Source organism: Homalodisca vitripennis, chromosome 2 (assembly GCF_021130785.1).
Source record: "Homalodisca vitripennis isolate AUS2020 chromosome 2, UT_GWSS_2.1, whole genome shotgun sequence".
In the NCBI taxonomy this organism is placed as follows: Eukaryota; Metazoa; Arthropoda; class Insecta; order Hemiptera; family Cicadellidae; genus Homalodisca; species Homalodisca vitripennis.
In genome coordinates, this window is record NC_060208.1 from 76,963,084 (window position 1) to 76,980,250 (window position 17,167).

General features: G+C 29.9%; 1 protein-coding gene across 5 annotated transcripts in view; it reads right to left on the reverse strand.

Annotated features, from left to right (window-relative positions):
- The window catches only part of LOC124354204 (collagen alpha-1(XVIII) chain-like), a 240,658-nt gene that overhangs the window by 35,510 nt on the left and 187,981 nt on the right, over window positions 1-17,167 (reverse strand). The window contains exon 2 of one of the 5 annotated variants that reach the window (XM_046804490.1): window positions 3,824-3,892. The exons of the other annotated variants lie outside the window; for them this stretch is intronic. Within the exon in view, the coding sequence (XP_046660446.1) occupies window positions 3,824-3,892 (69 nt within the window). The remainder of the gene's footprint in view (window positions 1-3,823; window positions 3,893-17,167) is intronic. 5 annotated transcript variants of the gene reach the window in all.

A 17,167-nucleotide genomic window follows, 5' to 3' on the forward strand; every position in this document is an offset into this window, starting at 1 on the left:
GTTTGTTTAAAAATGTATTTATTCTATTATTTTCTAGTTGCCATAATGTTTACTCGTAAGACCAATTTTCAATTCGCTGACGCACAGGCCAAATGACATGCATTATCAAAGAACTTAATGTTGTCGAAATAAAAATGAATATTCGTGAAAATGTTCAAATATATCGATCAGTTTGTTTTCAGGATATCGTGCCGATAGATAGATCCAACAGAGGGACAGAAATGAAACTTTCCCAGAACCTCCAATGATAGAAATTAATGCTCAACTAATCAAACCATTATTAAAGTCCTGGATTTCTGGCCGGACGATTATATGGGCTACTAGTAGCTTCAATAATAGCATGTCATTCCATTTGAACTAAGTAAGGTAATGATATATATTATGGTAACAACGTTTGAGATTTATGCATTAATATTTTACAGGGTATTCCAGAACCCACTAACAATATTTTGATTATGAAACTAACGATATTATTCCTGAACCGATGCCATACCAATATATCATATTAAAATATTCCAGAACTAAATAATTAACCAAATAGCCGCCATTTTGTATCTTTCACGTAACTTTTTTTTAGTTTTAGAACGGCTTGTTGTGATAAGTTTAAATTTTGTATATGACTTGATAGTTAAAGGCCTAATTACAGAACAAATATAAATTTGTTTAAAGATTTATTTTCGAAATGGTAAATTCCTAAGATATTTTAGCGTAAATATCTTGAAAAGACATAAGTTGACGGCTTACATTTTAATTACATAATTTAACTATAAATCAAACGATACCAAGTTTAAGACAATCGGTTGATAAATAAAGATCGGAGATAATGCTTTCTTGAATCGAGTACTAACCAATATCCACTGACGTTATGTGGCAGCAATTTTTGTGATTCACAACAAACAACTGTTGAAATTAGCTACTCAGCTGATTATAACATTACATTGTTTAACTGTAGTCATAATATCATTACCTATTGTGGATATATGTAGCTTTTGATTAAAACATAAGAAAATACAAATTTTTATACTTTTCAAAAATAATAACATTCTAATATGTTAAAAAGAAGGAAAATACAATTAAAGGTAAAGTACAAATACATGAAGTCCGGTACCTTTCTTATTTATATTGATAAGTCCGGTCCAGGAATAGTTCATTGTTTACGTGATCTTGTCCCTACTGGGTTACAAGCTGATCCATCACGACAAAAATCCATCTACTTATTCGCTGCCAACCAGTCAGACACAAGAGGCCAGAAAAAATTTCGATATTTAAGATGCTTTGTTGATAAGGATATTTAAATTTGTTCACTGGCCCTTTTTAATACAACTATTAAAAAATCTATAGTAATAAATATGTATTACTCCCATTGTTAACGGTAGTTTAATGTATTGACCAATCTCAATTTTGTAATATAATTTTCTTTGCTTTGACATGTTTTGTGTAATGTAGCGTGAAGAAACATACAGAATAGAACGAAACGGGACATATAGACAGACGGACGTATAGGAACTTATGTACTAAACTTCAACTCTCTAGAACCTTGACATGGGAATGTTTGGATTTTTGAATTTTTACATTGGAATGTTGTAAAATATATGTATACATTATATGTTTATTTATATGTAATATAAATATATAATATATATGTATGAAATATATTTATATGTATATAATATATATACATATATTTTCTTATTTACAATGTTATACGATGTGTTCATAATGACAACAGTCTTTTTCGTATAACATTTTACCTGGTTTTATATTTGTCTTTATTTTGAGATAATAATTTGTATTTTCTATAGTTTATTTTGTATAGTGGTTTATTTCTTAAATATTTACTTGGGGATTCTTAGTGTATTAAGATTTATTTTTCTCTAGACTTACACTATTACATTACAGGATTACATTAGGAGCATTATTGGCCAACTACAAACTCACCTTTCATTACAACTAAAAATAGGAAATGACTATTCCAGAGTTTAAACTCACATTTCCTCTGGTTAGACTTTGGTGTAATTCTGCAAGAAGACGTATGGACAGGTACAATAATGGAAAGAGCTAATACGGATTACTTCAGCTCATGATCTAACGTTTACTTCTGGTTATATTATGTTGTAATCCAGTGAAAGGACGAGAGAAAAGTACATTTAGTGGAAAGACGTCATATAAATTATTTAAACTCATAATATAATGTTTACTTCTTGTTCGACTGGTGAAATGCACGAAAAGACGAGAGGATAAGTACAGATAGGGGAAAGATCCCATATACATTACTTCAACTCATGATATGTTTACTTCTTGTTAGACTTTGTTGTAATTCAGTTATAAGACGAGAGGACAAGCACAGTTAGGGGAAAGGAACTCATATAAATTATTTCACCTCATAATATAAAGTTTACGTCTTGTTAGGGTTTCTTGTAATGCAGTGAAAAGACGAGAGGATAAGTACAGATAGGGAAAACATCCCATATTTCTACTCATGATATGTTTACTTCTTGTTAGATTTTGTTGTAATTCAGTTAAAAGACGAGAGAACAAGCATAGTTAGGGGGGAAAGGAACTCATATAAATTATTTCAGCTCGTAATATAAAGTTTACATCTTGTTAGGGTTTCTTGTAATGCAGTGAAAAGACGAGAGGATAAGTACAGATAGGGATAGGGAAAACATCCCATATTTCAACTCATTATATGTTTACTTCAAGTTAGTTTTTTCCTGAGAATTTTTTAGGACTACGCATTATATATTATAATCAAACAAACAACACATACTAATCTGTAGTCCAAGTTCTTGATTTACAATTTTTACATATAATTTATTTTTATATCCAGGTGCCATCAGACACGGTGTCCTCGAAAAGAGACAGTTCAGTTCACATTTCTGTCAAGGGTAGTCCTAATTCTTTTTAACATTAACATTTCGTAAAAATAGAAGGATAAATGTTTTAAATTTGAAATATTTATCTCAGGAATTGAATGATGTTACTGAAACGTGTTCAGTCAAGACATCTAATGGGAGTGTGAGTTCAATAACTATTGCAACCGTTCGCTTTTATAATTTGTAGAAGCTTCAAACAAATTCCTAAAAGGTAACGATTGTAACTGAAATAAATATTCTTTGCGTCTAAAACCCAATTCGTGATACAAAATCAACACACAGTGGAACAGTGTCTAAAACACCGAGTGACATTTTTGTAATTCATGCTTTATGTTCAATGTACCCCTCCAGGTACTTTTACAGAGCTTTCTTTAGGTATTCAGAGAACCGTAAATTTGAAAATTAATGAAGTTATTATTGAATAAGATTGAAGAAGTAATTTTCCTTCTACAAACAAATTTGGAAAATATTTATATATTTTTGTTGTAACAATATTAAAAAAAATTCAAGGTGAGTGATCTACACAGAGGAGATACCATAACTTAATTTTTTCAGTTAGTGGTGCCATAAAACTAAAATATAAATAAACAATGAAAACAACTCAAATCAAAGTTATAAATAATGAAATTGAATTATATAGACTCGTCTTTTACCTACGGTATAATACCGTTTCTTGGACCTTCTGTTTATCTATATATAACATCAGCTCTCAACCACCGGTCCTTATAAAGGATACGGTGACCTTCATGTTCCCTTATAATCTAATATTTCACAAATAAAACATTCAAATTAAATTATGTTTATTGTATATATATATATATATATATATATATATATATATATACAATAATAATATATACTGACTCTATTTAGTTTATGTTACTGTATGTACTCATAAGTATATTATGTATTTGATAATAATTCCCGTCGGATAATTTAATACTTACACCAGAACCATCAAGCGGGAAAAGTGAGTCACTAGGGGGCTCCTCCTCACCAGAACCTTCATCAAATCCCTGTACAAAGGAAACTAAAGGTAATAAACAAAATAACAACTCAAAACAAAACAAAACAAATTGTAACTTTTGATACAGAAAATAATACTAAAGATGGAAAATAAAGTAATAAAAAGATATATTTTTAATAAGGATAGTGATAAATATTTAAATAAGGTTTTACTGAATGTTGTTAAATGCTCATAGGCACTTTCTAGCACAAACTTGGGAAATACGGCTTGGGAACCAACACCACAGCCATAAGAGCCATCCATACATACTAAACATTTGTAGGATGGGAGAATCTATCAGAATACTCTTTTAAATACTTAACTTCAATTCTTAACTTGCAGAAACTGTTCTAGACTCTATTTGCTAGCATAAACCTTTAAGTATTATGGTTAGTTATTGTGACATTGATTCATTAGTTTAAAGATTACAACATTATACGTCTAGATAGAGTACAATAAAAGATTACATAAATCAAATATATATCATTATATATTTTTTCACTTATATTTGGGCTGTAACGCTTACATCATAACATTTATTCAATGAGAATTTGAAAATTATCAACCGAATAAACTGTATGATATGTCGCAAGATAATAACTCATCTACATCCATTTAATCTTGTTCTTTTTGCAAAAAAAGCCCCATACATTGTTACACCCAACGGTTATGAATATTTCATTTTAAAGATTTTGCCAGTTTTTTTTAGTTGTTTAAATTTTTTTTTTAAATAAGACATTTTTTATTAAAAATAAGAAGCTGGGATAGCCTTATTTTTGTTTAGTCCTAAAGTCTTGCTCTTTCTGGAATTCCAGAGTATTCAGGATGAGTAAAGTTGAGGGTAGGGCCACCTTCTGCCGAGATTCTAAGAGGAAGAATAGACTCTATGTCTTAGTCGTGTCAACTTGGAATAAGGGAAGGCTAACTCTATCACAGCCTTTTCCATTCAGGCCGGATGGGAAGTACTCCCTTATGTTCAGACTTGCAACAACTGTTAATACTGTAATTGTCATCCTCCGTTGTACTCTAAATCCTTCCCCCAGGATGGTACTACTTCTACTGGCTGGTTTATAACTTCCAGTTGAACTTACACAGGAAACAACAAAAACCGATATGTCACTTAAACTGGTCAACCTCATTGATGTCACGGAGCGTCACACCACTAACCGCAAATTTCGAGATTTTGGGGTGCAAGGGTAGATTGATAGGTCTAGTCTACTGCGAAAGATGACTGTGGACTTGGTGAGGCTGCCTAAGCCTCAAAGGTTCTTACTAGCCTAGACATAAGGGCGTTCCACCTCCTGCCTGCCTAACGGGAGAGGTTGGTTCAAAGGGGGCTTCCCCTTCTTCCAAGTAGATATGACAGAGATTAATGTCTAAACATTCTTCCTTGGACTGAAGTAATGCCTTTTGGTGGTCCCAGTTGCAGTAGATGGAGCGCAGGAGGTTTTAGTGGGTAAACCTAGGGATCGTAGAGAAAGAGAAGAAAAGGGAGTCCCACACACGAGGAGCTCTAAAGCGGAGACCCTAGGTGCGTAACGCATTTCCTCCTGTGGAAAAAAATACATTCTTCCTATTAAGTTACTTGTGTTACGTTAATTCCACATAGTCAGAATATAGAACATCGTACTGTTTTAAACCAAACAAATTTAAGAATTTTTCTACAACATTACATTAAAAAAAAAACACACATTTGTCGACAAAACAAACAGTATAAACAGTATTATCAACATTTTTTGAGTACCTATTAATTTAAAATATATAGCATTTTGTTTGTTGATTTATTTCCTAATAATTACACAGCCTTATTCATGAAACTATTTAAGGTAATGTATGTAAGGTATTTTAAATTTTAAATTGATCTGAATAAAAAAGAATTAGTTGAGTCCATTCATTCACCAAGCTTATTAATTTGTTAATTATAAAAACAATGATACTTTATATTCATGTTTAATGTGCCTGCCGAGGTTTTCAACCTAATTTTTGTGCCCTGTAGGCTCAAATAATGGTTGGAAAATTATTCACACTCTCATGAATTTCATGGATGAAAAAATTCACAGAGGCACGTTTACAAAAAGGGACATGTTGGGAGGACACCTAAACTAGACAGGATCTGTAGGTGTGAAAGCAGACAAGTTGTAATCTGCTGAATGGGTTCAGGCAAGCGTCAGTTTCAGTTGTAATATAACTCCCTTAACGCCTCAAGTAATAAGCTCCGCCGACATAATTAGCTCCCATTCACCCTGGAGCTGGCGTGTGAAACAAGGGATGGCTCTTCACATCACATGCTCACACTTGCTCGCTTACAGAATTATTAACAACAAATACTCTCTAACACTATATAGTTATTCAGTCAGGATGTGAACTATGTACACAAATTAATATTCTGTAAAAATATATATTTAAAAACTTGTAAACTGTTAACTCATTTGGATTTATATTATCACAATTTATATGTTATAATTTATATTATTATAATTTTATTCGTATTTTAAGTCCTTACTACTCAATATCTTTTTCCATTCCTTTACTACAGAACTATTTCTTTATAAACATGTTAGCAGTTTACTCTCGCTTCGTACGCAATTTCCCTCAGGACAGATGGGGGGTAAGGTACGATAAGCGGACCCGGTTTTTTATATCGAAGAATGTAATCATCGATACCCAATATTCGCATCTCAAATCCTAGACTATCAATCGATATAAAAGTATCTATGTCCTCAACGACAATCATAGGCTTTAAATTAAAATATGAATTTAATATTTACAGTGATCAAACAAATTATTATAGCCAAAATTAGGTAAACTGAAGACGACCATATTTTTGCTCATCTTACAGTTCCCACAAATTTCACATAACGGGTTTTTCGGTACGATTCAAAATGTTAAAACCACGAAAAACGTGTATTATTATCTTTCAATACAATGTCATGTAGTTTTCTAAAATTGACTGCCATTTTTAATAATCAAACCTACGTGTATTATTTGAAAGTGTTTACAGCTGTTGATATAGATTATTTAAGTTAATTGTTCCAAATAATTAATCAATATCGATCGATTAATCGATGTTTATGATTAAGTAATATCGTTTGCCAATTTCGATATAAAAAACCAGGTTCGCTTATCTTACTCTACTCCAGATGGGACATCAAGGTATATTTTTTTAATGGCATATCAAACAGTGCTGTGATAAATGATTGTAATTGGGAATTGTAACTGACACTGCTGATCAATGTTTCTGAATGATAGTACTTAAATTTAAGTAGCAGTATATTTAGGTTATGTTGTCGTAGAGTGAAAATTCTTTATATGCATCAATAAAATAAATATTTCCATCCATTGCTATATTATATTTGATAGCATGAATAGAATGATTTCTTTAGCACTGGATTTTTAAAATTAATTTTAACACCTTAATATAACTAATTTGAACACATGGATGACGAGTTAATGTTGTCGGATAAGTATAATTCAAGGAACCTTAACTCTGTATTTTTAAACACTTAAACTCTATGTGTTTTGGTAATATGGGCCTTCTACATATACTTCATTTAACTTTGATTAGGTATAAAAAAATGACAATTAAATTAATGTATGCAGTGTTTTATAATTCACCACTCTTGTGTTTTAAATGTTTTGTAGAGACAGGTTTGGAATAACCTTCTTCAGAATAACGTCATGTATCTTTAATAACCAATACTATTATCGGTACTGGTTCGTTTTACAGAATTTTCAAGCACCAACAGTTAAATATGTGAGAGAGACACAAATGAAAAATCTATTTGTCTACAGGTATGTTGTCTTACGTCAAGGTAAGACCAGACTCATTTCTATTTCTTAAAGAGTATTTATTAGTAATTAGTAATTAGACTGTGATTTATTGTAAGACCTATTTAAGGATATAAATATAAAGAGGCGTAAAGATACTATTTTATCAGAAGACATTTCTCAATGAATATTTAATTCGAAAATAACCCTTATAGTCATTTTCTACTAATGCCAAACAAACTGAGTTTGTGTGCTCTCAAATACCCAAATAGGCTATCCATAACTAAGATAGGGATAACAACAGTCATGGCAAATGAGCAAAAGAATATTTTCACTGGTAAAACAAGACAGTCGCTGCATTAAATATTACAGATGTTGTCCTGTTTTTTAGTGTTCCTTGAGTGCTTTTTCCTGCTTTTATTGCGAATTACTGAGATTGGAGACAATGTTTCACACCTTTTTAACAGTGAATGCTTTTTATTTTCTTGTGAGATATATACTATGTTGCTATAATGATAGGATGTATTGGCGGAAAATTTCCAACTTTCTAGTATGCAACCTTATTAAATTTCGCTATATTAATTACGGTACATACATTAAAGGATTAGTTTTTCCTAATATTCTCTGCAGCTAACAAATACACTTAAATCTTTCAACCATTTAAATTGATTTGTTTTTTATAAAATTACTTTTAGAGCCTTTTTTCAAACATACTGTTGTGTTTCATTTAAGAAATCACTAATTACTGAATGTAGAGCATTAAAACGGCCCACAAACAATTCAATAGAGAGAAAATATTGTTCATCTATTTTGTCAAAAGGACCTTTCAAATGGTGTAAATTATGACGTAAGTGCCTGAAAGAGCAACAGCTCGGCTGGGATAAATAGCAAATGTCAGGGAAATGTCAGACGAATTATCAAATCATTAAGCAATATGTGTATTTAAAAGTTAATGTGTTAAGTGAATGAGCATTTGGTTTTTTTATTTAAGCTTCATCATTGCGCTCAGGATAAAAATGTGTTTTGTATAATATTGATGTACCACGTAGCCAACCTGTTGTCAGAGACATGCATCATAAGTCATGTTACAATAAGGAATGCTAGTAGTTTACATGTCCACACAAACTGTTCTCGTAATATGGACGTTGTATAGCAATTGACAACTAATATCAAATACAAATTTATACAGTATGATTTTATTAATTCAAAGAGAAAGAACTCCTCCCAGGGTTCTAGGAAGAGAAGAACGAAACAAAGATGATTGTAGGCAAAGATATTTTTATCGGCGTTGTTTTTTTGTTGGTAATTATTATAAACAACATTTATTCTTTCACCTTTTTCAATGTTAGGCCTACTATATATTTCATCATTATGGTCGTTCAAATTCTGAAAAGGGCAGGCTGTATTTCAGGCAAAATCCACATAATTTATTTCGTATATAATTAATTTAATAAAGCTCTTTTACGTAGCCCCTTTGATAAATAAATACGGAAAAATATTGTTGAGGATTAAAATAAAAAGTAAGAGGAATATTTAATTTCATGTTCCAGAAGTACTTAAGTATTAATTATGTACAGTGACGAAGTTAAACACAAAAGGAAAGCGCTTTGCCAAATAATTTAATAACTTTATGAAAAGTGTCAATTTACAATGAAAGCATTGAAGATGATATTTATATTTAAGTAAAACTTTTAAAACTTACCTGTAACGGTAATGATTAAATATCACCAAAACATTCTCCTATTTTTGTCTGTTTCAATTGTAACTTTTTATTGTTAGAGATTTTGACACTTAATGTGTAAGCCCGTGAGTAACGGTTTCATAATTTCAAAGAGAAAATGTTTAATATCAACTCTTTAATGTACAAAAAAATATTGAAAATGTATTAACCATTAGCCTATATTATGTTGTAAATTTATAACTGTGCTGTTTAATAATGTAACAAAAATATTATTATAACAAAATACACACGTTATAATAAAAAAAATTATATATATATATATATATATATATATATATATATATATATATATATATAATAATATATAGAGAAAAAAATATTGCTAAGTACTTCCACTTATATTTTTATGCAATAATGACGATTCTACAGTTTATTTTAATACTTTTACTCTTCCAAACATTAATAATCACTTATTATACTCGATCTTGGACTTATGTTAAAGATATTCTCTGATTTATGTTAATTATAGTATTATTAATAACCATTAAAATCTACTAGTATATACATCTGGCATAGGTATAAATATTAAACAACTATTATTATATTCGTATTATTGATAAAAAGTCCATTATCCATTCTCCATTCACTAATGAAATAACAATCAATTGATATAGGAAACTGTTTGACATAGACATTAGCAGTATCCCACACGGAGTATTCCCTTAAATATACTGTAGGACATTTCAAGAGAAGAATGACAATAACGTTTTGTTTGTTTACGACCGTTATAAAAAACAATAATTTAGTATTATATATGTTTATAAAACTAAATATTGTCAAGCCTGTATATAAAACTTAAATAATGCAGTATTTATCTTTGCCTTTATTTATGCACTTAAATAAATATTTGTAGGCTACTTAACTAAAGTCAACATATGTGACACACATTAGAATAAAACAAATTAGGGTTTTTAATTAATATGAAATAACAATAAAACAAGTTAAATGCAAAAATATGGAGAATATAATAACAACAATGTTATAAAACTACCTGCTTTATAATTATAGTATATCACAGATTTTTGCTCTGTAATTAATGTATGTTAATGACTCCATAAATACTTACTTTTTGTGTAACGAATGCTAGAATAAACACCACTCAAAGAAAATAATGCCTCGAATGAAAAGTTTACATTTATCCGTCCTGCCACATTTTTTGTTTTTAATTAAAATAGTTCAAAATAATTTAAATGTGTTAATCAAGTAACATCAAGTCACGATTAAATACCATGTCAACTAGTTAATTGGTTGCCGACTTTGACATCAATGTGGTGCTGTATTTGCTTTTGACTTTAAATTAATGATTTAGCTACATTTATAATTCATTTAATTTTTTTCCCATGCAAAAGATATGATTTAGATACCAAGCTAATAATATTAAAATAAGTAAATATTGATATTTAACATTGATCGACTCCTTAATCAAACAATTCAAATTAATTGAGAGAGGCAAATAATTAGAGGAGGCAATAATTTGTGTTGTTTTCATTTAAATATGAGATATCTCAGATCGTATTATACTTATTAGTTTTTATCTTTGTAGCTGAAATCAATATTGTCTACTGTATTGACCATGAACTTTATGAACATTAATCATATCATAGGAATAACTAAAGCTTTAGTTCCATATTTTGTATTGCTTCAATTTTGTTCGCGTTATGAAAAATTATGTCTGAGACAAAGAAGGTTACTTTTTTATAATTTAAACCTGTTTGCACATCTGACGTCAACATAACTCTGAAATGATTTATTTTATATTGTTAAAATAAAATTGTCCACGTATGACTGAAAGACTAGTGTAATTGACACATTTTATATCTTATGCATCGAGAATATAAAATAAAGAATGATTAATAATGCAAGTGTTTGAAATTTCGTAGCAAACACGCTTTGCGCTGGAAAAATGTTGTTTATATGTAAGAAATTGTCAAAAATTAAACGTCTAATAATACAACGTCGGAGTCCACCACACCACGTGTCATGCAGTAGACTTCACTGAAGTTGCATAAAAATGTATTCATTTAATTTCCGAGATGTCAGACAACGTTGATCAGAAAATATTTTTTCCAATCCTCCTTACGGGTAGAAAAATGAGTGATATACTACCATGACTCACTTAAACCCCAAGGATAGACATATACTTCCATCAAATTCATTCCTCTCTACGTAGAAATAAAATTTCATGAAAAATTCTGCAGAGGAAAACGTTCTCGAGATGTTCTGTGGATAAGTATACTACGTCCATGCTCAGCTAAATACTATAGAGGGAGATGCTCTTCATCATAATCTATATAGTCTAGGAAGAAATGATGCTAAATTAAAATCCATAGCTAAATTCTTTCTTAAGATATCCAGCAAAAACAGACACACGGGTAGACAGACAGACAGACATAAAAGAAATTCTTCCAGCACGCATATTGATAGGAAGGCAAAGTTACAAGTTTATAGCTCAAACAATTCTCGATATATCAGCCAAATATAGCTCAATCTCAGTCAACTCTCATGGAGGGACATGCGCCATTATGAAACTCTTGTTTGCCTACAATTAAACTGATTGCACACAGTGTGAAAGAACCCAGTAGAATGCAACGTAGTCTTTCTCACCAATCCACTAAGTATTACTGTCGTTAAAATGTTATAAAACTGTATTGTCTTTTTTAAATTTGTTAGTCTACGACTTTCTCTTTGCCATTATGGTTACCAATGTAAAAATATTCGTTAACGCTTACCCCAATCCCACAGGGTGCACCATCTTTAAGCTTTAGCCTGTCGGTTAGTACGTTCTCAAGATATCGAGCGGAGAGACTGACAGGAAGAATTAAATATATTCAGCCTCTCAAGTGCTTCACTGACGCTCAGGTAATAAATATGACTGTGAGAAAATACGTTCCTAAGAAAAAATTTTTAAATTTTTTTATGGCTTGGAAATCACACTTACTAAAATACTAATTATTGGTTCAAAGTGTATAAAAAATTCAAAATAAATCTTAACTGTTTCTATCATAAAAACTACAATACGCAGGCAAATGTTTTAAATTTATAGAATGCTTACAACGCAATCTATATTTAATTACAACATATTATATCTTTATTAAAACATATTATACTGGTTATTTATTGTTATATTATTGATCCTTATCTATTTATTAAATAAAAAAGATATTATGATTAACTTAGATTTACATATTCCTTTTTTATTCCACAAGAGGCTTACAAAAAGTGTGGCTTACGATTATGATTTAAATCTTGCATGAAGCTTTATTTCTAGATATGGTAGGCAATACCAAATTCTAGGACGTTGCATGTCACTAGGATCAATTTAGCGAACATTTTTACATTTTTTTATGGGTAACTTTGACGGTAACGAGAAAATCACGGAATGCAAAGTTGGAAACAATCTGAGTACAACAATAATGGAATTTTAACTTGTAGCAATCGTAGCTAACAAATTTTGTACGCAGCCCCACAAAACCTGATACATTTCATGTGTTGCAGCGTACTTCTACCTTGTCTCTATCATTGTTTACTCGTAGCTACGTAGCCTTTACAATTCCTAATGATTTTTCACTTGGTACCTAGTTAAGTGATATATTACAGTCATCCAAGTAGCAATTATTATTTGCGAGATACTATGAGGACTATGCATCCGATTAAGTTTCGCAAAAGACCTCTCGTACTGGGAACTTTGGCCATTACAGACAATGAAGCAGGAGACATTTAAGCACTTAATGGCTATAATGGAATCTCTACCCCTACAGCTTATTTTATTTGGTGCATTCACAGTGGCAATAGAAAGTTTTATGCTATTAAATACAGATACTTTAAAGAAAATTTGTTTCATATGATCGGGTCAAAATTACCCTAGCTGGTAGACAATAATATCCTAAAATTGTCTTAAACATATACTGCATTTAGTTATCACTCAACCTTACAGTCGGTTCGATTCAGGTTTTAATGTTTAATTTAGTGTAAACTGTATTAACAAACATAACATATTTATCAGCTATTTATTATTTGTTTAATATGGCTGGATGAACATCGTATAATTAACAACTTTAGCTCGTTCAATAACTTAATGTTGGTTTGGAAGTTTCTTAGGTTTTCTTGGTCTGGATGTTTTTTATAAAAACTTCTATAGATACCTAGAAGTACTACAGAATACTCGTACCTCAAGGCCAAGTATGCAGACGGAATGCTTCAGAAACTTTTAATTTAAACACAATCTTAATTAAAACCTGAACTAAAAGTTAAAATGGAGTTTAAATTGGTTACTTACATTTTACTCACTATCACTTTTAAATACTTAATTCCAACTTAAAAATCACAACAAAACTAAACATAAAACTTGTTTATTTCCTACATCATTTCGATAACAAGGCTGTCTTCGTCAGGCACTCTACAAATATAAATAAAAAATGTATATTTCTTTATATTTTAGTAATAATAAGAAATATGTGATTTTAATACAAGAGTGGTTAAATTGACAAAGTAAATTTTATATAATAAGTTCGAGCAATACTACATAAATTTTGGAACATTATTTACTTAATGTTTGTAAAGGCAATCTATAACATAGCAGCCACTTGATTTAACAATAGTCTTATGTGATTACTTGATTTATATATAATAATTTCCATGGATTTAAATAGCATTGTGTAGTAAAATTTTTGATATAGTTTTAAGTTTTCTTTTCATATGGTGGGTTTGGTATTAATACGAAAATTAAAAACTGCTGATTTTTCTTCTTTGTTAAGATTTTTACTTAAAAGAATTTTCTTCTTTTGGTTTATCCAATCCATTTTGTCGTGTGGAACATACATAGTCGTCATATTGAATTTACTTTTTGCGATTCGATTTGGCTTTGAGCTGGAGACTCACATATAGTTTTAGATTCTAATTTATTTCAACCCTTTAAACTTTCTTGACAACTTTAAATTCAACAGGAATAACCGATTATTAATTCAGTTCTTTGTAAAAATCTACATACAATGAAGAGTAAACTCTCCTAAGAATGAATTTGGATGGTGGTCTTCCATTAAGAAATCTTCTAATAGATAGTGAGAACTCAGAACTATACATTTCTATTAAACAATTGAATATACCATACAATAAATAACGCAATTTCCTTATCTAAAACTTAATTTAAAAAACTTAAAAAATAGATGCAATTCGAAAGGAATATGAACGTAAACTTTTAAGTATTCCTACGATATGATTAATTCACATGCACTTCATGGTCAATACACTAGAAATGTTTTATCAACTACGAAGATATAAGCTAATAAGTATTCTACTATCTGAGAATATCAAATATTTAAATACGACAAACAAATCAGCGGTTCTTCCAATGGACCGGGTATTCGTATTTTGATCGTTTGATTAATGAATTAATCTATGTTAGTTATAAATATTTGCTTATTTTAGCTTGCTATTTAGACATTATGCAGAGCAAATTAAAAACTTTAAAGTAATTATTAAAGTTCCTAAATCATCTATTTTTACTCTAAAGAAAATACAACACTATCGATGTCAAGGCCATTAACTAATTAACTAGTTGTTGACATGGCATTTAGTCGTTACCAACATCAATGGACTCTAAATGTAAGTACTAGTTATACAAGGAACGTTTCACTACTTTTCAGATAAAACTACTCCCGATATCCATCAATTGCATTCAGTGAGTTGAATGATATTAATATTGTAACTGGAATAGAGATATTTAGCTTTGCCGTATCATAATAGATTGCCTAGAGTTCGAATATGTCTTATGACCTAACATGATACTCATTGCATATATCATGCCTATTCATAGTTTATAAATCGCTACATATGCCATTGAAGCATTTTTAAAGAATATATAAAAATTTATAAATTGTAATTTATATTGCAATTTCTTGAGATTTATTCAATGGTAGAAGGACAATCGTATAATTTACTTGATGAGTAGAACAATGTTCACGAAATTCGATTGCAATTTTTAGTTTTAGTTTAACATAAAAATCACACACAAACACACACTGTAACGTCCTGACTGACGCCCAGCAAAAGCCACGAGACATGAACTTTGGACAACTGGATAGAGGCAACTTGCCTACATAGTTGCAAAAATATCCATAAGTAATTTATTACAGCAAACTCATGTTATTAATTGAAATAACAGAGTTATATATAATTGTATTAAATATATAGTCATTAATGTTTATAATTTAAACTAATTCTCAGAAATAAATTATTAATATTTTCGTATTTTAACGTGGTTAACCACTAAGTAAAGCCGTAAAATCAATATTTACTAATCCACTAATGTTTGTGTTATTTTATTCAGTTAAACATTTTGAATGTCCTGAAACTTCAAAAAGATGGACACATAGTTTTCTTTCTCAGTTAATTCTGGATAGCAAAGACATGAAGCTGCTTACAGGACGAAAGATTTATTGCAGATCCTGTCAAGCGGCTGGTGGCAGAGCTGATAAACAGTTCGGTCACTTCAAAGCATCCTACCAGCCTCATGCTCTGAGGTTGTTTATGTGAATCTCCTCCGACGACATGATACGATTTGGATGTTTATACAAGGATAAACTAAACGTCTCCCTTTTATAAGGTTAGCAAGATTGAGTTGTAACAACAAAAGTCAAAAGTTATGCATCTATTTGTGATTTGCATTTATTATACTGATTGTTATACATTATAATACAAATTTATACGATAAAACAGTAATACTGAACGCGTCTTTTTTACGTTACTGATTTTGACACCCATTTCTGGTATAAGTGTGATGATATCCGTTAGATAAATTTCGGCAGTGTCAACCATGAGGTCAAATACCACAAACTATAAGCGTAAGAAGCTTTATTTTTGCTAACTTGAACTGTTAAAAACGAACAACATATTTAAATAGTATTTAAGCAATAAATTAAAATTTAATCCAGTTCTTATCTTGCTGTTGTTAATTATTAAGATTGGTATTGATGTTTATCACTAAACATAAGATTAGTGTAAGGGACATGTTGAAAAAATAAATTAGAAAATTTAAGCAGATTATGATATCAGTCAGAAATACGTGCGAGGTATAGGGAATTCTAATTAACTAGAACGGTTTTATAAATTATTATTATATAAGCCCTGAAAGTCAAAGATTTTCTTTTATTAATATACACCATCTGTACTTTGGTATATGATAACTTACATTATAATGTATGATAACTTAAAAAATGTACGGATTATAAACTTGTGATATTACGGTTATCGTTTTTTAAAGTTTCATGTTTGATTTTGTTTAGTGACCATCATATAGTAAAACTGAAAACGATTTTGAATTTTTGGGTACACAAATGTTTTCTGGTATACAAGTAAGGCTTAAAGATAATCCTTGCAAGTTTTTGATATTAATAAGATATGGTATATCAATATGAACAGATTTTCAAACTGAATACAAACAGGCGTAAAAGAATTTTACGTAAAGTTTCGTATCTCCGTTGAGAAAAACTTTCAGTTTTGTGACTGTGTATGTCATTTTAGTAACGAACATTATTTAATTTTATAATTTTTAATGTTAAATTTATGGCTAGTTTTGTGTTTTTACAACTTATATTACACACTAACCAATAAAGAGCCATATAATTATGAACGTGTATAAATATATATTTTTTACTCCTAATGAGATTTAAATTGATGTTTAATAAGATCAGCTCCACGTGAATCCTGATTTCCAAAATTAGAGATAAATATAAGAATTTTTAATTTTGAGCTACATAATTCAAATTATGCTGAAGTTAT